This window comes from Protomyctophum parallelum, assembly GCF_964188405.1.
Source record: "Protomyctophum parallelum genome assembly, chromosome: 16".
NCBI classification, from domain to species: domain Eukaryota; kingdom Metazoa; phylum Chordata; class Actinopteri; order Myctophiformes; family Myctophidae; genus Protomyctophum; species Protomyctophum parallelum.
Window position 1 is genome coordinate 17715816 of NC_139711.1, and position 27572 is coordinate 17743387.

General features: G+C 42.0%; 1 protein-coding gene across 4 annotated transcripts in view; it reads right to left on the bottom strand.

Annotated features, from left to right (window-relative positions):
- The window catches only part of diaph2 (diaphanous-related formin 2), a 589988-nt gene that overhangs the window by 408338 nt on the left and 154078 nt on the right, over nt 1-27572 (bottom strand). For all 4 annotated transcript variants that reach the window (XM_083785413.1, XM_083785414.1, XM_083785415.1 and 1 more), the window contains one exon: nt 15266-15405. In XM_083785413.1, the coding sequence (XP_083641539.1) occupies nt 15266-15405 (140 nt within the window). The remainder of the gene's footprint in view (nt 1-15265; nt 15406-27572) is intronic.

Genomic DNA, 27572 nt, shown 5'->3' on the forward strand with positions numbered 1-27572 from the left:
CCTTCAGGACTATCAGGCAGGATGTGCAGACACTGAAGGCATCAGTGTCGTTCTGTGTCCCCAGCATGTCAACCAAAGCAATGTTACCAAATCAAAGGAGCCTTCACCTCAAGTCACCTGGGGCTGGGTGAGCAATCGTATCCTGTATCTAGCCTCACAACTAAATACAGACACTTGGCCACACTGCCGTTTGAAAGGGTCAAACCCTTCATCCTGATTGGGGAAGACCACCCCACCTAATCACACCAACCGAACAAGTGAGGTTGGGGCCTCAAGGTGAGCCAGCAGCCATCTGCACAAGACTGGGCTGGACCCTGCAGGAAAGCAATCTCCAGCCAAGACAATGTAAGTTGACTATAACAGAGCCCCAGAACACAGAGCTCATGAGAAGGATGGAGAAACACTGGCAGGAGGCCACCAAGATACAACGCCACACTGCAGTGGCCAGTGAAGTCAAACTGTGCGTCTGTACCTGAAAGGGACAAGTCAAAGGCCAGAAAGCCCACCTCCTTTTAATGTCCTGTCAGTAGCAACTCAACCTGCACCTGAAATAAGCCCCGACCCCTCCCAGAGAAAGTTCATCCTTAAAATGTAATGATTAGTCACCAGAATCAAGATCCTTGGTGGTCTAAAACTTGAGTTATTGTACAATAACAGCAGGTGGCGGCCATTTTGAAAAACAATGGCTGCCATGGTCACAGGACAAATCTAAATAGTACCAATGTATCCCACATCCTTGAAAATGTATGATTAGTCACCAGAATCAAGATCCTAGATGGTGTAGAGAACTTGAATTATTGTAAAATAACAGCAGGTGGCAGCCATTTTGAAAAATGGCTGCCATGGTCACAGGGAAAATCTAAATTGTACCACTGTATCCCTCATCCTTGAAAATGTAGTCTTAGTCACCAGAATCAAGATCCTAGGTGGTGTAGAACTTGAGTTATTGTAAAATAACAGCAGGTGGCGGCAATTTTGGAAAATGGCTGCCATGGTCACCACGAGACAAATCTGTGATGGCCCTATAGCCAAAAATGTTCCTTAAGGCATGCTCTAACTGTGTGCCAAATTAGAATACGTCCCATTATTCAAAAACTATAATTTTATTGTTTTAGGAACACTTTTGTCAACTCCGTCAGATACATGTCAACTCCGTCAGACACAAAACCTGACGGAGTTGACGTCTGACGGAGTTGACAAAATGTCATTTGTTTTCATCTTAACCCTTTGTAGTACAATGTAGCCATTTTGTTTTTGCTTCATTTGTTAGCTAAACCAAACCCTAAACTAAAATAATAAACATTATTTTGGAATTCTTAACAAAGATCATAATAATGTCCTGACGGAGTTGACATGACATAAAAGCTGTGACCTCATTGATATCAACATTGTTTGTTTAAAATATCAAACAATTGAATGCTTGTCAGACCAGGTGCTCCACTGTTGCAACAAATATAAACGGGACTTGGAAAAGGAGTCTTCAGGCTAAATCTGTCGACAATATTTTCTGATTAATTTAAGACTTTTAAAAAACCTGACGGAGTTGACGGGAGACATGGGACACACATTTGATATGAGATATCTAATGGAAAATATAAATTAAAATTAACAGTGTATATTGTTTGCTATGTTGTTGACAATCTACTTTAATTTAGTATGTATATTTATGTGATTGTGACAGTATTAGACACTTTTTTAGCAGTTTGAAATTGTGACCACTTGCTGGGGACAGGCTAAATACAGGCGTTTTTGGGTACAGTGCCTGCTTTTAACTAATTCAGATGGCATATGAAAACAATTATAATGAAATTAATGGCATAATAATACACAACTGTATTACATTTAACTTTGCAAGTGCTTTTATTTTTATGAATTAATTTATTTTTAACATAAATAAGGCTCTTATGTGTGGGACATGTTTTTTCCACTTTTGTCCCTCATCTCAAGAATGAGTGATATATATATATATATATATTTATTATTTTAACCTACGATTTTGTAACTCATTTTTCACCCCTGTGTCAATTATCTAATGTCATCCTGGGTTCTACACACCCTCCGCTAACATGGGGAGAGCAACGGACTTGAACTCATGCTTCCTTCATGCCTGAATGTCCAAGTTGCTCCTATATATATATTTTTTTTAATTAATTAAAATAATAATCAAAATGGTGAATACATTGACTGCATAAAAATCTAATCTGAATATCAACTTGGGGCTGAATTTGCATCCATACATACTAAGGATGCATCATGTGTTTAAACTTTGTTATCAAACTCAGTTGCAGGCGTGATACAGTGCCACCGTAGGGTCTAATAATAGATGTATGTGTCTTTGAGAAGGGAGATTTGCATACCAGGAAAACATGTTAAAATTATGTATGCACTTTTGAGCAAGGCATAATATAAAATGTTACGGTACCATATGGTATATGCAAATAAATTGGAATTAATGGAATGTTGTATGACAAGGATAAGTACGCATAGGAAATGGCCTACTCTTGCCCAAAGCTAGATCCAATGTTTGGCTTCATCCAGACCACTACTGACTTAGGCAAAATAACAAATATCAAGAAACATGAAGTGAAATTAAAATTAATTGACCAGTTTAATGTTCAAAATGGTATTTTTCTCTGATAACTGTACGTGCACGACTACTTTCATCTCAATCAAATCAGACGTGTCTAAATTATGTATGCCTTGCTCCAGGACCGCAGATATGGCTAGCTTGGCGGTTAACAGATGGTGTAATAAAATTAAAATATACCCAGCCACTGAGAATACTTTGTCTCCAAAACCTTTCGCTGCCTCTGAGGATCGTAGCGGGACCGGCAGCACTGAACTCAGTCATGTGTGGGTTGGAAATGGGTTAATTGGCCTCTTATCTTAGTACACCTACTATATGTCCGGCTGAAAAACCACTGTCAAGAGAAATGCATTGCAGATCAAACAAGTGAGTGTGTTGCATCTAAAACATAGTTTTCAAAAGCAACTGGAGATATAATACTGCTTTGAAATGAATCGTCGCAAAATGTTGCAAAATTTGGCTTGAAATAAGACAAAGGCCTCTTAAATGGTGGCTACTAGTGATGCGTGGGCCAGCCCGTTGCCCGCAGGTCCCGCGGGTTGTCCTGCGTGGTGGGCGGACGGGTCAAGGTTTTCAGCGCAATTATCGGGGGCGGGCAAAAAAAGGAGAAAAAAAAGCATTCCGGTACCTGCTCGCCTGTGTCTACTGTCTACTCCTGCTGAAACCATCAGCTTGTTGTTCTGTTGTTCATCAATGTGTTGCTTATGAAAGGGCGCTTTAGCTCCTGCCTTTTTGACCATTGGAGAAAAGTGCCCTCTCCGTTCTGAGTCATGTCACGTATGTGTAAGTGTTATAGCCTACTGTTCATTCAAATAATTTGTTACGACTCACACAGGAAAGAGGGATGACGTCACCTGCAGCTCTCTCTCTCTCTCTCTCTCTCTCTCTCTCTCTAACGAGTGACCTGCTCTGCATGGGTTTTTCACACGGTGTCCTCCCCTCTCTCTCAACGCAATTGAATGGACTGGACTTGCTGGGTGTTGAAATGGCTGTCGTTAGGCTACTTTTTGTTTTCGCGGGCCGCGGGCGGGCTACCATTTCAGTCAGAATGGAAACAAATAGCAAAACACAAATCCTGCGATGTGGGGTCTACACCCATACCGCCGAACAGATTTTATAATTTGCCAGAATTCCCTGCCTTATTTCTCCTTGACAAGTGACACAGCAAAGAGTTATTCTTCTTCTGACGCCCAGAGGGTGGTTGAGGGTGGTTTGTAATAACACTGGGAGTCTGGAGAGTTGAGTCCCACAGCACAGCACAAAGAAAGAAGGGGGAAAAATTACTCTGGTGGAGAGCTTCAAACCCTGCTTCAGTTCTGTCGCTGTGGCAACAGCAACAATTTATTTCATGGCCCCGACAGGTGACGTTTTTTGATATCTCCTCTCTCACACACACACACACACACACACACACACACACACACACACACACACACACACACACACACACACACACACACACACACACACACACACACACACACACACACACACACACACACACACACACACACACACACACACACACACACACACACACACACTCAACGTTTTTTGGCTGGGGAGGGACCCCCGAAAATGCTTTGGCCATGTCTCACGACCCCCGCCACCAATACAAATAGACCGCTACAATGTCCTTAATAATAGAGAAAATAAAATACATCATAAATAAATACTGAAACCAGATATAATCATTAAGGAAAGGCACTATGTGTACTATGTAAACTCTAAATTTCCATTTTAACTACCTGTCAGTGGGGAGTGTTGGCTGGGAGGAGGAGTAGGACTAAGGGGGGGGGGGGGGGGGGGGGGGGGTACTACCTGTCAGTGGGGAGTGTTGGCTGATGATATCAACATCCTAATACATCCTAATACAGGGGGGTCAAATTATGACAGGCAAAAAACACTTTGTTTGAAATAGACACTCATGCTTTCCAAGGTGTGATTTGGGGTCCTAAAGATGAATACAAAATGAGTATCAACATCCACAGGTCTCGTGACATCATGTGACATCATCAGGGATGAAGATGTGGAGACCCTGATGTCATAGTAAATGCGACCTGCTGTCGCAGTTAAGCCAAATATGGTTTATGTATGAAGATGGGCCAACTTCATTGGAGCCACTAGTCGTGAAATGGTACACAAAGACTACAAATGGTCTCCTTAATAATAGTAGGCGTGGTTTGCTTCTCCCCGACCTACACCCCCCCCCCCCCCCCCCCCCCCTGCAATAACACTGTTTCCACAATCAGTCTAGTAGGTGGCGGTAATGCACCACTTAGGTTTGCCAACCACCATGAAATGCCAAAGATGTATTCTTAATACATAAATACATATTTGTACAGTATTTGAACAAAAATGAATACAAATAAACAAGGCCATTTTACATGCAAATGGCCCTCCTCCTCATTGACCAGGCTTTTTCAAGGAATGAGGCAAATGAAAAAGTGTACTTTTGAAATAGGCCTTTCAGTTTCTCGAAGTCCTCTAACCATATGTATGTATTGTATTTATATACAATATAAATTCATGATTTGGATCTATCTTATTAAAAAGTATCTCACTAATAGAGTTGTAGAGGCATTTCATTTTCAATTTCCTTTAGATCACACAGACTACATAATCTATCCTCCTCAACCGCCTACATATCTGCCTGTCTCAATATGCAGACCAAGTATGCCAGCTCTAATTTGGGCACATAAGGATCGTTTCTAATCGTTTTAAATACGTCCATTCATTTCACGTTATAATATTCACATATTCTCATCTTAAATATGGGGTCAGAGCACCCTATGTGTTGTCCGTGAAATTGCAGATGGACAAGACTCATCTCAAATCTCGCGAGAGTTTGTTGCTGGGATAAAGAAACAAAGTAGATTTTCTCCTGATTTGTCTCGCTAAAAGAAGCCACTTTACTATGAATATCTTGTAAATATTGTGTGCCTTGCGATGATTGTGTCCAGTATTTAGTTCAGTGACCATGGAGTTAAGGAATGGTTCAGAAGCTGTGTTCACGTTCATTCTCCCATTGGAAATGAATAGACTTCAACATTCTTCCCGTCTCCTAATAATGTTACCGACCACCTAACGCAGATACAGGAAGTAAAGCAAAGCTGGCCTCTCTTGCTAATTCTCCTCTTGGGTTAAGTCCATATAGAGATCCCTGATGTCATCACTATTGGCCAGCAACTCTACATCTGACGTCAAAAACTCAAACCCTTAGAACTCCATATATGAATATATAATCTAGTTCCACAATTTTCATACTCTTACGCTATTGTTGAAAGGATAGAATTCTTAAATACGTAATTTATTTGTATATAGGTTATTTGTCATATCCGCAACCTAAAAAGTCAAACATTTATTTTGTTCATTATGTGTGTTATGTTCCACTTCCAACACAATTAAATTGTTAATTGCAATTACTTTACTGTGACAATATGAATCGTCATGTAAAATGTCAAAGTTGTCACAGCTCCAATACAGGCTACTAATGGACTGTTGTGCTCCATTGTTTTTTTTGTTATATGGTTTACACATGCCACTTGTTTTCATATTGACCTAAAATATGGCTTAAGAGAATATACATTGAGGTTGTTTGAGGTCATGTCAAGCACTGATGAAGTGATACGGGACTCTACTAAGAGACGCCAGGTTTTACAATGTCATATCTCACATCATCAAGTCTGATTTAGCGGCGCAGAGCACCACGCTGAATCACAGCATGCATACAGATGATCAATTATGGATGATTCACGGAGATAGGCAGCCATTTCCATATCAGACAAGACAGAGTTGATACAGTTTCTCGGTGCAATAAAGTATCTGCATGGCAGACAGAGTTGGCACCTCACCGTCTAAATAAAAAATTCATCAGTGCAGTGTTGTCTAATCATTACCAGTGTTGATTGTCGACTAAAACTAATGTTCGTCGACTACCTTTTTCCACTGACGGAAACTAAATGGAAACTAAATAAAAACTAAGCTATGATGATTAAAACTAAGACTAAATATATTGACAATTTCGTCAACAAATAAAAACTAGACTAAAATGTTAGGAAGGGACTAGTGGACAAGAGATCCAGTATAAGTACAGGTGTAAAAACAATCATTACAACGGCATCAAGGCCCGCCAAAATGCATTTGACTAAATCAACTGTAGATTTGCGACTAAAATCTTATGATATTTAGTCGACTGAAACTAGACTAACACTAAAACATTCCGGGTGACTAAAATGTGACTAAGACTAAATGAAAACAATTCAAGAGACTATGACTAAAATTAAACTAAATTTTTTTAAAACACTGATCATTACATTAACCAATTAAGACCTTCTAAATCAGTGGTTCTTAAATGTTTTCAGGCCAATTAAGGACCCCCAAGCTGACAGGAGATTTGTGTAAAATAAATGAATAAATAATAGTCTATGTACAAGCAGGGCTAATCGACGCGCTCTGATCTTGTACAGTATATCTGCTATTTTTGAGAACTACCGTTCAAAACCACTGTTCTAACTATATATATATATAAAAAACTCAAATCTAAAATGACAAAGATGCTTTCCCGGTTTTAATGGGTTAGAACAGTCTGAGCCTCTCAGCACTGGCCGTTGCATCAATGCCCAACCCTGTATGTACTTTTGCACCAGTGCCAGGCAAGATGCCAGGTCTAAATCATCATTCATTGTGAATTACAGTAAGGTGCTCAGATGATTTGTTTTTTTTGTTCAGGCAATCCAAACAGTCAACAAGCTGAAAGGGCTGATGGATGTGCTGCTTTGTGCTAGCATGAACTGAACTGGCTGTATGAGACACTGAAGGCTGGGAAGGGGAGAGGCAGTAAACTAGAGGTGCCACTAAAGGCATGAGGAACAGTCAGGCCCTGCTAGCCACCCCTAGAGGGTGTGCTGCCCCTGACATCCCAGTTACTACTGTTTTAGCCACATTTTTAGTTTCACGGCAATCCACACATTAGATTTTGAGATAACATTGTGTGCAAGTGGAAATCTTGGCCAAAGAGTGAGAAGGCAGCATAAGAGCGGTACTAGAAAGACATCAACATTTTGGGTTATCATCTGGGGAGCACTACGGTGCAAATTACAGGCCAATCCAGCCTGTTGTATTTGATAGACTTGGTTGGAGACCAAAACATTGGGCGGATGAGTGAAATTGCCATCCTTAGAGCTGCCATGAATCGGGTGGATAAAAAACCTCTCCAACAGCAATTTAGATTACATGGAATACACGTGACCAAAATAATTCACTAAAACCATACTAAAGTATACAATATAATGGTTATTTTGATCTTATACCAGATTGACCTGTCAAATGTTCACAAACTAATAGTATTTTTTTTAAAGATGAAAGCATCACGGACGGTATCACTTGGTGGGTAGTTAATTGTTTCTCAGTGGTTGCTCTGTGCTGATAAACAGCCTCCTGTTAGCCAGGCATGGGGAACTTCAAAGCTCATAATAAGCCCATTACCAGCCCTCCGTGTTACCTCCAGAGTGCACAGCTACAGGCATTCAACTGAGGAAGGCTGGGGAGACGCGATAGATGCAGGGAACGCCACGTGTGGCGGAGATCCTCACAACCAAACGCACATCTTCACTATCCAGTCAGAGAGAAAAGCTAGCGTAAGCGGAATCCTGCCTGTTCGCCTCGTCCACACAATGCACAAAAAAGATCCCGTTAGAAAATGGCCCCTAAAAGGAAAGACTCAGTCAAGCCTTGATGATCTCCACAAAATACAAATTTGAAGGGCCAGGATATAGGCAGGGTGTAGAGGGAGACAAGGAGGGGGTCTGGAAGAGACCCCTAGTAGACTCTGGTAAACTAGCCCATTAAAGACCTGAGGCTGATTCTTCTGTCTTCTAAATCCTGACAGTTTTCTGAAATACTTACATTGCTATTTGCTATGCCAGTGGTACTCAAACCATTTCATGTATTTGGCCGCAGACACCCATCTAAAAATATTTTGTTCCAGGGACCCCGAGCAGTAATATTTGACATGAAAGTTTAGTTTATAAATTATAAAATACATTATAATTAGGATTTGCCCAAATGTTCAAGATTTAAAAACAATTCCAGATCCACAAGCTCACAGCGCGGTACGAAGTGACGCACAGTGAGCATGTATATCTGCTATATTTGAATACCCAAAGCATAAAATAATGGTTAAAGTGGTTAAAATATAAATCTCAGTTTTAATGGGTTATAAGTGGTTAAATAATGTCTTGGTGATGTGAGAGCGAGCAGCACCAATATGGAAGTCACTATCAGGATTTGACAGAGTCATAGTGTAATACTGAGGGCTTAAGGGGAACTCTGAATGTGTGTGCTGCCTCCCAAAATGGGTAAATGAATAAATGCTCACCTCTGGCATTCTCTCATTCATAAAGGGGTACTGATGGAGTAGAGTGCCAGGTCGATCAGAGAAAGTGAGCTTTATAAACGCTCTACTTCAAAGCAATATTATAGGAACACAGTGGACAGAAAAAAGAAGTTGAGGTATCTTGGCATAAAATACAAATGCAACTAGTAAAGCCAACAGAAACATGACAATGGACAATTTTTTTTCTTATTATCTAGTATCTAGTTTCCCCGGACGGACGTAGCACGTGGAAGGAACACGTTATTCCGACCAGTCCCATTAATCCACTAATCCACTCCGTCAGGCACCCCGGCTGGCCAGGGGGAGGTAGTTTAGAGACCAGGATTAGCCCACTGCATGTTTTTTTGTGAGGGTATCTACCCTAGGGGACACGGGGAGTACATGCAAACTCCACACAGAAAGGCCCTTTCGCCAACCCCTGCCTCGGGTATGGGCATGACTATGGACTTTCTAATCTGGTCGGTGCAAAGACAAAACTGTAATGTTTTACTACTACTATCTATTGTGATATTGGACATTGTGGCACTTTTCGAAACTGCAGAAATAAAAAAGGGGTACAAAAACAGTTTAAGGAAATTGGCTGCCATGAAACACCCATATACTTTCACTTAAAATAAGAAAGCAGTAATTATGTGTCACAGTTGCTATCTCACTTCACAAGTCTCTTCAGAAAGGTGAAAGAAAGAGAATCAAGCATTAATAATTGGCCATGGATTTCTCTCTTTTGTTTTTCTTCTTTCCAGAGTGAAGTGAAAAAGGAAGAAGCAGCCTAGAAGGAACAGTGCTGAAGGGATGCGAGTTCTCCAGGCAATGGCTGCCATCTGAGAGTGGATCTGTGGGTGGACCTGCGTGCGGCTGCGCGCCACACACACATGTGTGGGACTGCTGGGGAGGTAAGGCCCCAACCACCTTGGCGCTGTGGCCACCTGTGCTGCCAAACAGGTGCTCAGCCCAGCCAATTAAACTATTACACAAACACAGGCCTCTGGGAGGAAATTAGCTGGCTGCCCGGAAATCACAGGAGCAATACAAAGCAACAGTAAGCACACCGAGTGTGAGACACGGCACTGCATTCACGTTGAGACTTTAATATTCTGCGTCCTGGAATCAGTTTGCTTAACCACTATCTTAAACACTATATACTTTTTTGTTCTTCCGCACAATTTACGTCCCCTCGATACAACTTCAAGTCCTCACTGCCAGGTGAAAACAAGCGGCTGGTCAAAGCATGTGATGTGTATTGCAGAAGACATGTGGTAGTCCACACCATCCCCAAGACCTACAGTACACTGTGTGAAAAGAGGAGTTAACGGGCAATTGTGGGCACTAGATTTGCCCGTAAAACCTCAAGTTTACAGTAATATACGGTAATATACAGGTGTGATGGTACAATTTGGGAGTTACATGGAGTTTCCTGTAATATACACATCCGTATTCCATGCTTTTTGCGCAGTGGTACCAGTAGGGGTTGGCTATGATTCAAGTTGAATTCTAAAACGATTAAACTATGTTACTGTGGTATTGCTTGGGAAGACAAGTACAACTCAAGAGGTCGGCAGGAAAAGATACCCTCACTCCAATGTCCTTGGACTAGAAAGCCTCACAAAACAGTCCACATGCTGTGACTGATGAAACGTCTTTAATTTAAGATATCTCTGTCAAACAGTTCTAAAACATATTTAAGTTAATTTAAAAAGAAGTGAACGTCCTTGACTGTCATCAGTGCTACTGGCATAATGTTCTCCTAGGAGCAAAATGTAGATCTATATTTCATCCTCTCCAATCTCCTCATATATAATTGTGTCTCTCTGACATAAAACTGTGTGCTCGAGAGATCTGAACTGCATGAACAAGTGCAAGACAATTTCATACAGCAAGTTTGTCTTGCCTTGTCAACAGTAGGAGAACTGGAATACTGAGAAGTAATCAGCCCTTGGCTGTACAACGCCATCATTAGCATTTGCTGCAGTGAAAGTTGGTCTCTGTACTGAAGAATACATTGCTGTGAATAGTGATGTACTCTAAAAGCATGCAATATAGCCAACCAAGGATTTAACTATAACTCCTGCTAGGGAGAATTATGTTGCCAGATGAAAACGGTGGCTTCATCAACAGGAAATGAATGACAAAGGCCCCATGAAATATCACCTTCAAAAGGCAGGCAAACTAGACTTTATCCACAGGTGGTAATGCAAACAATAATAAATGCACTGTTCTGATATTTTCACCATGGTTTTTTTCTAGTATACAAGAGCACATACAAAGGTTACATTAACATAGTGGAATCAGAAACACTGCACCCCCAACATTTCTAGGAATTGTGAGTAACCTTATCTATGCTTCGAGACAATAACGTGTCCCCTCCCATCTCATTAGGTCTGGGGGTGGGGGGGGGTAACAAGAGAGTGTCAGGCTGAGCAGGAAATGGTGGTGTTGGCTGACACTTCCACTACCATCCCCAGCAGGCGCACCCCAGGGCGCCCATCTCACTTGGCCATCAGTGCGATGTTATTCCTCCGTAGAAGGCCAGCTCCTTTATTTTTGTGGTCACAAGTTCAGCCGTTTGTAAAAATGCCCAGAAGGCAGGCCTGGCCTGTATGGCGTACCTGCGGCTATGGTTGGCCTTTCTGAGTGAAAAGGCTGACACGTGTCGCCACAGCTAAGTGTAGCTCGAGACTATCTTTGCGGCTCTGCAAATCACTGGGGGGAGAGTCATTCATTTATCTACAGTCCGGTTCTGTACCTCTCAGGGTTCTGTACGTCTGTTCCTCTCAGGGTTCTGTACGTCTGTCCCTCTCAGGTTTCTGTACGGTTTCAAAACCTTCCAGGCGAAAGGTAGGTCTGGAAGCCACACCTCTGATGGGTGGGGTTTAGTCTTAAGCGGTGTGTTTTTTTTCACCCACTGTGTAATACAATAAATGGACAGTAGGTGGCAGTAGGACAGAGGCCAGAGTAACTATACATTCCAGCTTGCAAATTTAACCAAGTAATTTGCTGCTGTCAAAGCTGTGAAACATGTAACAATATACCCAGCATTACTCAACCTTTTAATTTCAATTTACCGTAGTATTATATATTATATTATAAAATATCTGTGCACCTACATTCCAGCTTGCACATTTCAAACAAAAGCACAAGTCACTGATGTTATGTGTCATGTTATTTTTTTTTATAATGTAATAGACAAAGGATAAAAACTTCCTCAGATCAAGTACAAAAAAAGAAGTGTATTTGTATTTTTGGCCTAATATGTTTTATTTATAAATACGTTTAGGCATTGATTACGGTATATAACTATCAGTGTTTATTATTTAAACAACTAGTCTTTGTGTGGATGTGTGCACATGCATTGAGCCTGTCAGAAATGGCAAAAGACAAGTGGTTTTTAAACATATTTTAGTGGTACTGTAGATCTTGTCTTGCAATTGGTAATAAAATGGACTGGTCTATACTGAGGTAGGCTGAGGAGATGAAACTGGTTATACTGCTTTGGCCAGGCCTTAAGTTCTCAGGCCTACCTTCCTACACAGGTAAACGGCAGGGGGAGGGGGGAGAGAGAAGCACTTGGTCTTTGAAATCAAATCCAAGTGGAAAGTAACTAAGTACATTTATTTAAGTACAATTGTGAGGTATTTGTACTTTACTTGAGGATTGGCTACATTGCAGTATTGATACTGTGATACTGTGTTTTTGTAGTTGTTGCAAATGTTAATGTTAAAGCATAGCAGAGCCGAAGAGTTTGATCAATCCTCAAGGGGGCCCGTCCGCAGCCCCGCCTCCCCGCACCCCCCGTCCCCCAACGCAGTGCGGAAAAAAATAAGTTGTTTTCGCTGGTACTTTTAAAGCAGCTTCTATAGGCCAATGTCCAAGTCAAGGTGAGGACTTTCAGGACTATATTATTATTATTATATGAGAGAGAGAGAGAGAGAGAGAGAGAGAGAGAGAGAGAGAGAGAGAGGAAGAGAGAGAGGGAGATATAGAGAGATACGGAGGGAGAGAGAGAGATCATAGGCGGCGGGTGCGTTTTACCTTTGGGTAGGCTGCAGAATTGCGAGGCCGCCGCCGCGGATTTATTTATTTATTTATTTCCCAAATGGTCTAAAAATGAGTTATTTCAGCATACTTTTACCAATGAATTAGCCTATACACACTAGACAACGACTGATCAGCCTATTTTGGACGATATGGTCTCACTAGTCTGTGTAGGGTTAGGTCTCTTTGGTGAATTCTTGATCAGTGTTATTATGTCACGACTCCAGAACAACTACCATGAAATTCTGACACGCTTTGATGTTGTGGACATCTGGCTAGGTGAAAACAAAAGAAACCTGATTAGCATTTGAGTAGCCTACTTTTTAACACCTCTTGGACAGCCGGCGGATTAGTCTCTCAAGCTGTTGCCTCGCAACAATTGAGGAACAACAGGGGAGGCGCTGTTTTCCCGAATATTTGCTGGCGGAGAGGTCCAAAATGTTTGGAATTCCCAGAAAATATGTAATGTAAATGTAAATGTAAAATGTCCACGAAAATCTTCATGGGGGCCTAAAGGGGCCCTGGGAGTCTTCATGGGGGCTGCGGCCCCATGGCCCCCACAGACTCTATGTCGTTGAAGCATAGAGCCCTGGGGGACTTCAGCCAACGAAGCACATATACTGTAGCCTGTAGGTGGTGGTTAATGATGACTTTGGAATGCAGTGTCTTTTCCTTCAATGAGTCTACATGCACTTCTCTGTGAGACCAACCCAAAGCTAGTATTAATTCAACCCAAAGCTAGTATTAATTCATCTTTGTTTCTGGGTGGTTAGGATGTAAATACTGTATAATGCCGCTGGTTTGCAGCAGATCAAATAAATGCTCCCACTGGAAGGTCTCTGTATCCCCGCACCCACGGTCCTGTCCACATAAGAAAATATCTGCCACTCATCTGATGACCACTTTATATGCACCATTCATTGATTCACATTAAGAAACATCTCTCGAACCGTAGGCTGGTAAATAATTGAAAGGATGTGCTGTCATTGAGGGTTCCTTTGCGCTTCTGGGACCAAATTAAATTTGAAGATCCCATTTACAAAGCGGGAGAACTTCGGTAGCGGGTAGGAGACAGAGCTCTCAGAGCGAGCGCTGCCTAATTATGATTGAGTGAGGAGCTAATCAAAGCTCTGCAGCAATAGCCTATAAGCACAAGGAGAAGGAAGAAGAAGAAAAAAAAGGAATTATCTTAAGTCTAGCTTTAAGTAGACTCCAAACATAATAAAGAGGGTAAATGGGGAAGGGTCACTTTTAATGTGAGCAGTTTGGGGGGCGGCTTCTACACACGACACATGGTTGATCTCTGGGTGAAAGGAATGTGCTTATTAAGGTCTCAGAGAATGGCTCGTTTTCTGATGTGGAAAACTAGACTTCCTATCTATTAGAGTCTAATGGAAAGAGTACTGTGGGATGTCAGACGTGCCTCCAGTGACTATACGCTGCTTGGACTCATTTGGTCAGCCACACTGACATTGCCTATGCTTGTTTAACAGCCGATGCTATGGGCTATTCTTGTTTAACCAAGCCGATCACTCCACATGGAATAGATGCTGTTGAGGTCTGCTGACACATACCCAATTAGTACCGGATGGACCAGCAGGCACATACTGTGGCACTGATTGCATAAAGTTTATGATGTCTGGGGCAACTTTAAAAAAATCCATTACTTTTCAGGAAAGGGAAAAAAAGAGCCAGTGTTCCAATGAACGCAAAGGTTATTATTTAGTCCCAAGCTCGTGTTAATACCTTTTCATTAGTTAAATATTTGTATTACATGGCTTGGTTGAATGCTTGATTCTGATTGGTCAATCGCTTAATTCAGTGGTGTGTTGTTTCTTGATCAAGACCGCTCCACTTCCCTGGCCACACCCGGGCCATTTCCGTCAGGACAGGTTTTCCACCATTTAGAATTTTCTTAAAACACACTTTTGTGTCCTTCACCTACATATTTTTTTCCAAAGCTCACAACAATCGGTACAAATCTGGACCTATCCGATTAAAACACCACAGGCAGAATTCTGATCTTTGAATTCTGGCCGTCATTCGTAATTGTCATCCAAAGTTAGTGGGAGGGGCCTATTTTACCAAAAATGCAACAAATCACGAACGGAATGTCCAATCCATGTCAAAATGGAATCACATGTCACGGGTGGTTTAATCAACACAGAGCCAAAAGCAATTCCATTTTCATTCATAGGAGCACACTGTGGTAGAGTACAGCACAAGCCCATGGAGCGGTGAGTACTGACCTGACTGGGTTGCTGGTCAGGGAGACCCTGAGAGACTCCAGGCAGTTTAGCAGCTTGTCCTCTGTGATACCGGAGCGCAGGTCATGGACATAGTCCTGGGACGAAAGCGTAAACTCATGCTTGCTGTTCCTCAGTCCACCCTGCAAAACAAAGATGATGGAAGAGGATGATTATATCACATTATGCATAAAAGTTATAGTCACCATGACGACGGGAATATGATAGAAGAAAACCTTGAATGGGGAGAAGAAGAAAAAAAGAAAGCAAGATGATTTCGGCACAAATATAAAGTGTGTGGGTGGAAGGCCGATTAAGGGACATGACATAACAGATTTGCAAAGCCCTGGAAAGTTAACAAAAATAACCGAGGCAGATGCAGGAACAGAAAATAAGCATCTCTAAAAGTAAAAGACTATACAGCGAAGGTCCATTAATTACACAGAAATATCTTCCCTAATGATGACCAATGTTAAGAATAGAGGCTAATAACTGCATTACTCCTTGATATTGTTCAGTTCATAGATTCTGTTGCGCAAGTGGTTGCTTTTTTTGGCAGTCATACGGTCACTGTCATGATGATTTAAATCTTGTTCAAACATTTCCAGGGGTGTTACTGATCAAATGTTTCAGTTAAGTTACCATATCATTAAAGTGATGTTTAGATTTAGATTTTTACATTCCGATAGTAATCATTGCTGCTATAGTGTTTGTTCAGTAACAGGGGTCCCCCCCCTATAGTGAACAAAGAATTGTATAAAATTGTGAGCGATAACTCCACAAAGATCATATATCGGCGTCAATTTGATAGCATTCCCAGTTCCAATTTTGTCTTCTAATTTTTTGTCTCATCACCGTTTATCCTGTCTCCTGTAAGGAGTTCTATCTCCTGATTGCATAAACTTGGTATCCCATCACATTGACGCTTGCATAAAGAGAGCCTGCATATTGACTGAGATAGTGACATACACCCAGTAAACAATGCACAATATGTATTTGTTGACACACAATACTAATGGCGCAGTGGAGCCACAGAACTGCTCCATAACTCATGCACTGTACGTACAGATGGTTTCATATTACGGTGCATGTGAAAACATGCAATCTTTTGTCAATATTTTTATGGTTATTTTATGAGCGACATCGAGAACAGTAAAACTAATTTGAAATAAATGTAGAACGCTTCTCCATTCTAAATATCCGTAATTATGTTTTATGTCAAGAATGTATTGGGGATAGTTTTGCTCTCAATTGCGGTAATATAAATATCTGCACCAAGGTAACAAATTATACAGAAGACAAAATCCATTAGTCGAAGTAATGGCACATCCATGCAAAAAAAAGACCAAGCTATCAAACCACTAATTACATTGTGTCAAAACTATTTCCGCAGGTTCTGAGACATTTTTTATGTATTATTTCACCACTGTCACATACAGATATACCAGCTACAAGTGAGACACATTTGGAATGAATGAGTCATCTTCTGGGCATGTCGTCAAAGAAACCCAGGTTACAGAGGGGAAAGTATTATGGTACTGCACCAAACAAACCAAAGACAGGATGCAGACTGCAGAAACACTACCAGAAATGCTGGGATCAGACGACAAGTCAAAGTCATCTTCAATGTATTCATCCCCAAACTGTGGGTTCCCCACCAAGTGATCTGTCCAGGCAGTTTGGTAAGTAATAAGCTAGCTCATTTATCTGAAGGGAAGAGAAGCGCCTAATGCAGAGTCAGAGTGAAACAATCAGCATGGTTTCTGTTGGCGAACGGCAAGGGGGGGTGGGGTGTCTGGGACAGAACGGTCTGCCCTCAGGACATTGGTGAAATTCATATTGGATAGATGTGATCTGAGCTCATGGTCCCATTATTCTAATAATGACCGGACACATTCGTGTCAGGTCTACTGGCCCTAAAAATCACATTGCCTACACCTGCAGAGATGAAGCTGTGTAGGAGGCAATGCCTCCAGCACTACCAATGTCAAGACTGCTTCTTCATTATCATATGACAATTCTGAGCACATATATATAGCCCAGAGGGTGCAAATGGTACTCTATTTCTATGGAGAAGAAAGCATATACCACCAGAAAGGTATACAGCTGATCATTGTGGTGCTGATTACAAGAAGATTTATTTTCCCATTATTGCCCATAATTCAAAATGAGCCCTGTTCTACTTTGACTACTCGCCAACCTTTCGGGTGATGTCGCACAGCTCAGGGAAGACATTTTGTGACAGTTTGTGCTGAGTGTGCACTTACAGTTAATTATCAGCTTTTGTACCGTCTCCGTTCCCCAGTTTGTTCTCCGACTCCTCGCTCTATCCGTACAGAAGTACGGTACCATTCATCTCCGTCTCTGAAGTATATTTTGAAAGGCAGTGACATGATTGACCCAGCTCTCACCTGGCTGATTGCAGTTATCACGCCACAGGTGAAGAGAGAATCCTTTCTCATTAACGTCAATATTTCTCACCGGCCCGTTTCCCTCAGCTCAAAGCTGGCTTTCATCTCGGCACCTTTTATGCCCCAGACTTGTGACAGTCTAGGGCTGATCTGCACTGCGCTTTATGACTGGAAACAAAGCTAGATTAGAAGATAGACAGGCACACGCACACTCTTCATCATCAAAGGGAAAATCTTTTCCCATTTATACAATGGCGCATAATAAAGCATTTATATGGCAAAGGTTTGTTTCAATTATAGCAGTCACAATCACAATCTCCCTTGCCTTTACTTTTTCTTTTTACTTCAAGAAAAACATTACTGTTCTTTTAGTTCTGGTTTTCTAGATATGGACTTGTGCATGTTTTCTCTCCCGTCAGTCTGTGCGTTTACAGGCACCCTCCCAGTAAGCCAACCTCTGCCTCAAAGTTTTCAAATTGGTATAACTCTTGAACCGTAATAGTTGTACAATAAAACTCTCTCATTTACGTCTGACAAACACACCATTTGCTACAGACTTTGCCTAAATCTCACTAAAACTCACAAAACATACTGGTGACTAATGCAATGATGACAAATTGGGCATCTGATCTCCCTTAGCGATAGGGTGAGAAGCTCAGTCACCCGGGAGAGACTCTGAGTAGAGCCGCTGCTCCTCTGTGTAGAAAGGAGCCAGATGATTTGGTTCGGGCATCTAGTAAGGATGCTTCCTGGTCGCCTCCCCAGGCATGACCACCTGGGAAGAGACCACAGGGCAGGCCTAGGACCAGGTGCGGGATTAGAGCTCCAGCCTGGCCTGGTAACACTTTGGGATCCCCCAGTTAGAGCTGGCTATAATGTGGCTGGGGAGATGTAAAACTGGGGACTGGGATTCTCTGCTCAAAAATCCGCCTCACGTGATGCAGGATTCACTTTAGTTAGTTAGTATAGGACATTAAATCTTTTGCAGACCCAGCTTGAAGTTTATACAGCGGCATCTACAGTATGCTGTGTGTATGGCCTTCACAGCCTGAGCTAAAATGTAGGACAATTTGCCCAAAATAGCATTTTGTGTTAATGTGGTTAAGGGTCTTGCATGCAACCAAATAAGATACAACAGAGTGCCAAATCTTTTCGACACATGACTTCCTGCACAAACCATTCTGTCGACAGAGAGAGATAGAGGGCGGGGCGGTACGAGGAAGATGTTTTTCTCGCTGCGATTCCCATCAGAAGCACGGCTATGTCCAGAAAAGCCGGTGCTCTGGTTTCACTGTGTGTGCTGTGCTCTGACCTTTACCTCTGGAAACCAAAGACAGTGACCATAATCTTCTGCTTAATGACCCCAGTCTAAATCAATGGGATCCTATGGGATGATATCAACATTACACCACTGCCGCAGCAGCAGCAGCAGTGAAACACCAATCATGGCGAGCCGTGGTACCTGCTGGCTATTGGCTAATAGTATTTTTCCTCCTCAGACACAAAGAAATAGCCAACAGAGAAAAATGTTGAAAAAGACACCCCAGAGCGGGGGAGAGAGAGAGAGAGAGAGAGAGAGAGAGGGGATTCAAAGTAATAGAGAAAAGAGAGGGGAGCAAAGGGTTGAGAGGGGAAAAGAGGAAGGAAGAGAGGGAGAGCGAAAGAAAAGAGAAAGAAAAGATGTGTGAAAAGGAAAAGATAGTAAAGTGAGACAGGACAAATAGGGAGAGAGAGAGTGTGTGTGAGAGAGCGACAGGGGACACGGCAGAGGACAGTCGCAGCCTTTTGACCGCGGCTGAGAGCCTCATCTCCTGCCGCTTATTGAATCCCCCTATTTGTCGATAACAGTATTTCCTGCCAAAGAAAATAGTGCTGGGAGCAATTACTTCAGCGAGGCCTGTCAATTTCATTTTGGGGCGTTAGGGGAGACCTTCTCTTTCTCTCGGTCTCTTGCTCTCTGTACCCTGGGAGAGTTAGGGAGGTGCGCTGCCTGCTGCGGAGGACAGGGCACGGTGGCGATGCCAAGGTGGGCTGCACCTCCACATGTCATCCCCACCTGTAATGAGCCTATAACAAGCTGGCAGCTTCCGCGCCGTGCCCCGGCAGTTTGGGGCGTGCAGGCACGTGCGCTCTGGAAAGACTGATGGATACATTATTCAGTTTCTTTGTCAGCTTACTGTGTGTGTGTGTGTGTGTGTGTGTGTGTGTGTGTGTGTGTGTCGGGGGGGGGGGGGGGGGGGGGGGGCACAGTGGCGACATTGTCTGGGAGGCTGGAGAAAAGGGTGGGAGATGGCGGATTGTCTCCGCTTACTTTCTCTCTATCAGTAGCTCACTTTATCTTTTCTCTCCGTGTCGGTCTTTCGCTAAGCCAGGCAAACAAACACAAACACATAAATGAACTTTGAACCCCTGTTTACCCAGAGTCTCTCACAGTGCTATGGCTGGAGGAAATCAGTGCATGTGTGGCTGTGTGATTCACACCAGCGTGAGATCAGCTCCTCAGATGGTAGCCTTGAACTCGGCATCATCTGCCTCATTAAGTACCCTCACTATGCTGATATATTGTGTGCGCGCGTGTGTGTGCGTGTGTGTGTGGGGGGGGGGGGGGGTATGTGTGTGTGTGAGTGCTTGTGTGTGTGTTTCATTGTGTGGCATGTCTGTTTTTCTAGTTGCGCCAAAAAAGTGTCACTTTTCCCTTCACCCGTTCTTAATGACATAATTTATAAAAGCACTATAGCAGTTTAAATGCTTTTCCAAAGGCACTATCACGACGTTCTTGACCCTGGAACGGTGACTGTGAAACTGTGACGCACCTTCTAATTACCAGCGATCAACGCTCATTCGGTACAAATTATTTTGTCAGTGAAGTGCAGTGAAGGTACAATGATGGATGTACTGTAAACACAAATACACAGAGGGGTCGACAAGAGCACTCTGCAACAGTCAACAAATTAAACAGTTACAGGTCTGCAAGCCAGTCACTCTCATTTGATTCGGGCCATGGCCAACTTCTTTGTGTTTATTTATATAGATCAAGCTCAGGTCTGACTCGTGGCTCTTTTGACTTTTATTGTGCCCATATACACACAGGCAATGTCTTGTTCAAGGATAATAAAACAATAAAACCTAGTCATAGTGCTAGTGCTAGTGCTAGTCATTTATTTCTTACAATCTTTACAGGATGTTTTGCCAGGTCTACTTATTATAAGTGACTTTGTTCTTGTTTTTCTGTAAGGTCACTTGGAAATAATGGTTGGATGTTGCGTTTTTTGGGGATTGCTTCCTAATATTGTTTAAATCAATGGTTCTCAAACATTTTCATGTCAAGGACCTAAAGTTGTCAGGTGAATTCAAAAAAGGCATGCATTAGTTGTAAAATAGTGCATGTGAAGGACATTGAGTTAACAAAAAACACTTTGATGCACATGCATTTACATGTGACTGCAGGTAACCATTCAGGGCATCAGGGAGAAGGTAGAGCATGCCAAGCTTCAAAAAGTTAATTAACATTTAAGGGCTTAGAACATGAAATTAAACTTTAAAAAGAAATTGTGGGGTGTTTTTTGCGTTGCTTTTACTATCCCCACAAACACGCGATTTTGAACAATCAGATTTGGTCGTACGTGTGATGTCACGCAGATGTAGGCTGATTAGGCCCACTGGCAGAGCCTGACCAGAGCCTTTTGTGGTGGTTCAGGAGAACCGTGGGTCCGACCGACTCGATACCTGGCACTGCACTCCCTGTGGGGGTGTGGAACACGTGTGTCGAATGTGAAGTCGGTGGGTCAAACGGTTCTCGAGTTACGTGCATTACAACCGTACACACACGTACGCGCACACACACACGCAGAGACGTGGCGCATTTATAGTAGGATAATGACTCAAAGATAATATAATTTGTATATCAGCGCCCCCACCACCTCAGGACATTGTGGTACAGCAACTAAAACTGCTTCAGAAGCCAGAAAGAAATGACATGGACTGGTTATATCAGAGTGGTGATTTAGCCTCAAACCATTAGAAATAAGTTTGAGGGACATAGACAATATGATACAATATATTAAAAACAGTTCCTTTAAGACCTGAGGCCTTCTAAATCAGTAGGTTAGTTCTCACACTTTTAAGATTTTCTTTTTTTACAAACAATGGATGTGATCGATGATCGGCTCAACAGATAAATATTTCCTATTTTTGAAAAGTTGGTGAAGAGGTCTTTGAAACCTTCACCTCAAAGAAAGGTATGTTCATTTTCTCCCTGCTTCTCTGTAACGGACGGACTACCTAACTCTTCACGTGTGTGTGTGTGTGTGTGTGTGTGTGTGTGTTGTAAAATGGTAAATGGTGCATTTTTTATATATTTATATACAGTATATGTGTGTGTGTGTGTGTGTGTGTGTGTGTGTGTGTGTGTGTGTGTGTGTGTGTGTGTGTGTGTGTGTTTTTTGCCATGGTTTTTGCGCAGGGAAATCCATTAGTGATTTGATATTGTGTCCCTCTGAGGTTGGGCTCGGGCTGAAAAATTGCATACTTTGTCAGGTTGGGGCCAGTTTGGGCTTGAAAACCATGTGCCTGGGCCGGGCCAAGGCTGGAGTGTTTTGGCCTGTGTGCAGTACTTTAGTACTGTACCAATACGGGATAGAACAAGTTTGTATGTTGAGTAAATTCAAATGCAGTTAATCAAATAAAGAGTTGTTGTCGTCCCCGCCCCCCGTCTCCCTCTGGCATGCTGAAAACCCAAACACTTTGACAAAGTAATGTCTACTTAATGAAAACATTACTTGTCCAGAGTTTTTTATTTTATGTCATAAATAAAGCAATGCCGGATGGAGGCTAGCAGGCGGCGACTCATTAACCATTATTCAGTCACTTGAGATGACTCATATTTACTGTACAGCACTTGCGACTGTGTGTGGAGGGAGGGGGTCGCAATTAATTGCACGATGGAGCAAAGGCATGGACATACACAAAAGCACGCTAAATGTTCAATAGTGCCACCGCAACGCTGAACGCAGAAGGCTTGCGAAGAGGAGCGGGGACATGATACCCAAGTGAAAGGCCAGCAACAAGCTCAGAGTGCGTAATGGCTATAGCATGACTGTTCAACGCAAGTAATGAATCCAATCATATTAAGGAAGAAGAAGAAGACGAAGACGAAGACGAAGACGAAGAAGAGAAAAAAAGAAACTAATGAAAATTCTAATTACTTTTGCTTTGTGTGTGATTAATGAAATCAGCAACCCACTGATCTTTGGAAAAATAATACAGATACAATCTTAGCAATTAGTGCACATCACACACTATGATAACCACAGTATAAGTTAATTTCCTTCTCATTAGGAGCAGGCTGATTGGCTCTGGTGGGAGGGCACGGCAAGGGTCACAGGACCCAACCATTGTATGCACACAATGGCACAATGCTGCACACGTGTTTGACTGTTTGTATTACTATAGGATGTCAACATTTGAGGATGGTACATTGGTGAGTTATGAATGCCATTTGTTACACATTTTCTTTGACATTTTGAACCCTAACCCTAAAAGCCAAAACTTTATCAAACTTTCTGCTGATTTTGGTGCCCGACATCAGTGCGCAATGAATAAATAAGGCATAACTCCAACCCTCCGCTAAACCTAAGCTCTAAATGTCTAACACTAACCCCTAAACCTAACCTCTACATGTCTAACACTAACCCCTAAACCTAACCTCTAAATGTCTAACACTAACCCCTAAACCTAACCTCTACATGTCTAACACTAACCCCTAAACCTAACCTCTACATGTCTAACACTAACCCCTAAACCTAACCTCTAAATGTCTAACACTAACCCCTAAACCTAACCTCTAAATGTCTAACACTAACCCCTAAACCTAACCTCTACATGTCTAACACTAACCCCTAAACCTAACCTCTAAATGTCTAACACTAACTCCTAAACCTAACCTCTACATGTCTAACACTAACTCCTAAACCTAACCTCTAAATGTCTAACACTAACCCCTAAATCTAACCTCTACATGTCTAACACTAAACCTAACCTCTATATCCAACGGCGTCAACTCCGCGGGTGCTCAGGAGCAGAAGCACCCACAGGCAAAATAATAAGCCAATATCAATATGCAGTATATGCACCCACTGTCCACTGAAATTACGAGACGGCGAGCACAACATCCAAGGCACTTTTCCTGCTGTTACAAGACGTGTTGACGAGATTCTCACTGCCGATAAGTAAACTCCGAGGACAGTGTTATGATGGTGCAGCGAACATGGCTGGTTCCAAAACAGGCTTGCAAGCCCGAATGCAGGCGCTGGAGCCTAGGGCTCTTTACATTCCCTGCACCGCACATGTCCTGAATTTAGTAGTGCAGGATGTTGTCGAAAACGTCAAAGTTGCTGAAACAATTTAATGTGTTCGTTGTGAACTGAAACACTGTGTTCATTAGCAAACTGTAAATAAAGTACCAACCGAAAAAACAAAACTTGTTTCTTTTCCACCGCTGGGGGGGGCTGCACCCACCGCCGTTATAGGAACCTGACGCCTCTGTCTATATCTGTCTAACCACAACCTTCTTTCATCTACAAAACAACAATTTCTATTTCTCAAATTCTACTATAAGTATAGTAATAAAACACACACACGCACACACGTTTTCTATGCCTATATTTTGATGATCTAAATTGTGGCATGTGACCACAGTCCTGTCTCTGAAAGGTCAGCAGGAACACGGATCAGTTGAGATGCCGAGCTTGGCTGGACAAAGACTTTTTTTTCCAATCGCCCTACTTAAAGGACAGGTCCTTGCTGCCGGCAGATAAGGTGTTTCATCTTGCCACGAGAGCAGGGTTCCTGGCACAGTGTGGGCGGGGGCTTCCAGCAACTCACCATGCTTTCTCTCTACTCTTCCCATGTCATTGTCTCAATTTTGCATTCTCTATCCATGTCCAGGGGTTGGATTTGCGGTGGGGGGGGGGGGGTGAATCCATGCCTCTGCCCTACAGCCATCTTATCGCCAGTGGGGGCTAAATATGTTTTATCCCCGCTTCTGGTCATACTGAATTAAATACATGCATGCATGTGTCTGATAGATAATATCACAATTTAACAATTTAATTAAAAATGTAGGTTGACCACATTAACTCCGTCATGCCTATTTTTGGCAAAATTGTCATAATTTGTATAAAAGGAAAATAAATGCTGATCTACAAGCTCACGTGAAAACACATTGCGATGTGTTTGTGATCTTGTAGATCAGTTATTGTTGGTATTTTGACATACAAAGTATACCATCTCTGTCAGGTGGAAACCTCACATGTCACATGTTTGTTTTTAAATAATTGCTTAAATAGCAGACCGAGACCGACAAGCTCAAAACGTGTTTAGAGCTTGCAAATCTGCTGCTACTTTTGTGTGGCGCTATAGTGTGATCAAGTAGGACAGTAATTTCCAAAAAAATAAAATTAAAAGTTAGAATATAGGTTTCTGCTCAACAGTGACGACATAAAAAAGAAAAGTAACTGGTTAAGAAAATGTCCTACACTGAGTTTGTGTTGTTTTTTGTTTTATTTATTTATTATTGTTATAATTATAAATAGTATTTATTTATTTATTTCAAATGGATCCCATTCCACGCCTATCTATTTCCAAAGAGATTGTTTTGTGTGTTGGCAGGGAATAAAGGATGTATGATTTAGTATATGCAGCGGTGCACAAAACCAGTGTGCATGCATCGTCAAAACGTTTGCTGTGCGGTAGATCAAAGGCAAAAGATTTCACCAGTTTTAATAAAAATATGCTACACTAGTACTACCAAAATAATTGTGTATGGCAAAAAGAAAAGGAGACAGAGCGAGACAAAAAGTGTGTGTAGTATGTGTGTATGCGCGTGTGCGTGCGTGAGTGCGTGCACACACACACACACACACACACACACACACACACACACACACACACATTGTTGCATTGTTGAAAGGTCACATTTGAAAAGCCACAGGGCAGCTCAACCAAGGGCGTGAATAGATACTGTCAACTTTGTTTTTATCCAAGTTTATTTATTCATAACATGAATTTATACAACGATATGTTGGGATGACAGGGAGACCATGTTCAAATAAATGGGTTTTAAACATTCAAAACAAAGCAGAAACTGTAGGAAGTCGCGATTCTTTGTGTGGACAGCATTGGCCATACAGCACTGCACAGAAATACTGGTTCTAGGGCTGCAGTGGTTATTCTATCAATTACTATTGATTAGTCGAATAATCAAGAATTGTATTTGCTTGAATAATTGTAAAAAATGTATCACTATCATCAAATCAACATACTTTTTAATTGTTTTGTTTTTTTAATTGTACCAAATCGATTAGTCTGTACAGTATAACCACATAAAGCCCTAAATGATACTCATGCAACGGCAACACACAACAGAATAGCTGATCTACAAGCTCACAAAGCATCGCATGGCGCCATGTTGTGAGCTTGTAGATCTGCTATTTCCAGTTTTCTGGCCAGAGAAAGGAACAATCAAGTTTGAAAAGTTCACTAGTAATAATTTGAACTCATTATGTACCTAAACAAGATGTAACAATAAAGAACACGTTGAACCCTTTACAGCTTAGCTGTTGCAAATAATGGCCCCTCAGAGATGACACTATAACCGTATTGAAACACTTTCTTTCCGTCTGAAGCTTGCCCCAGTCTAATTTCCCACTGTACAACAATCACTGGAGCAATTAATCTCAGCAGCATTAATCTAATTGTTAGTGTGTGATCCTGTACCAGCCACGACGCAACTGTCAATGTGTGTGTCCCCACTATCCCGTACATACTTGTTCATTGAAAGAGGTTTATAATTATTATTTCTTTGAACATGGCCTCTCTGTCATCCCAACGTATCACTGTATAAAGAAAACAAGAACACCCAGGTGCTCACAGGAGATATAAACAGGTAACAGCAGTAAGTGTCAATGGTGCTCATGGATCAAAAAGGATCAAAACATGTGAAAAAACCACAGGCACTCATTCGTAAAAAGGAGGAACAGACGTTTATTAAAAGGCAAACTGCTGGCCTGAGGGGTCCAGGCATCTGACGGCGTGCCGCGGGTTTGAGTCCCGAGCCCGGCGGCCTTTGCCGCATGTCTTCCCCCCCCATATCTCTCTCCCCCTTTCCTGTCACATTACTGTACCCTATCAAATAAAGGCAAAAAATCCATATACAAATATCTTTAAAAAAAAGGCAACTGCATCAGAGCGAAATTTAAAAAACAAAAAATGCCCTGATGAAGACCTTCCAAGGTCCGAAAACATGTGCCTTTTAATAAATTAAGGCTGTTCCTTCTTTTTACTCCTGAGTCCCCGGAACGTCTGTTGTTATTTGACATCACTGTATGATTTCATTTTATGAATAAATACTGGAATAAAAACGTTGATGTTATATATTCACGCCCTTGGTTGAGCTACGCTGTGGCTTTTCAAATGTGACCTTTCAACAATGCAACAATGTGCCTATGTGTGCATGCGTGTGCTAACGCACGCATGCACGCACTGTCGCACGCACGCGCACACACAGTTTTTCTCATTCAGTCTTGTTAATGAGTGACATATTTCTTTTTTTTCTGCACCTCAATTGCACCCTAAAAACCTGAACTTTTAACATTCCGTAGATTTTATGTCTGGGGTTTTCTGGCTCAAACAAGTGCTCTGATATTCCTGCTGTCACAGCCTGCAAATCCCAATTATGTCAATGGGATTTGCCAGCAGATGTCACTGTTTTGCCTGTTTTCATTGCAGCTCAAAAGGCTTCCAAATGTTCAAAGTTCAGGTCTTTTTTTGGGTGTAATTAAGGTCATAAAACCTTTAAAAAGGGAATAACAGGCCAACAGGACCCACCAACGAAAGATCAA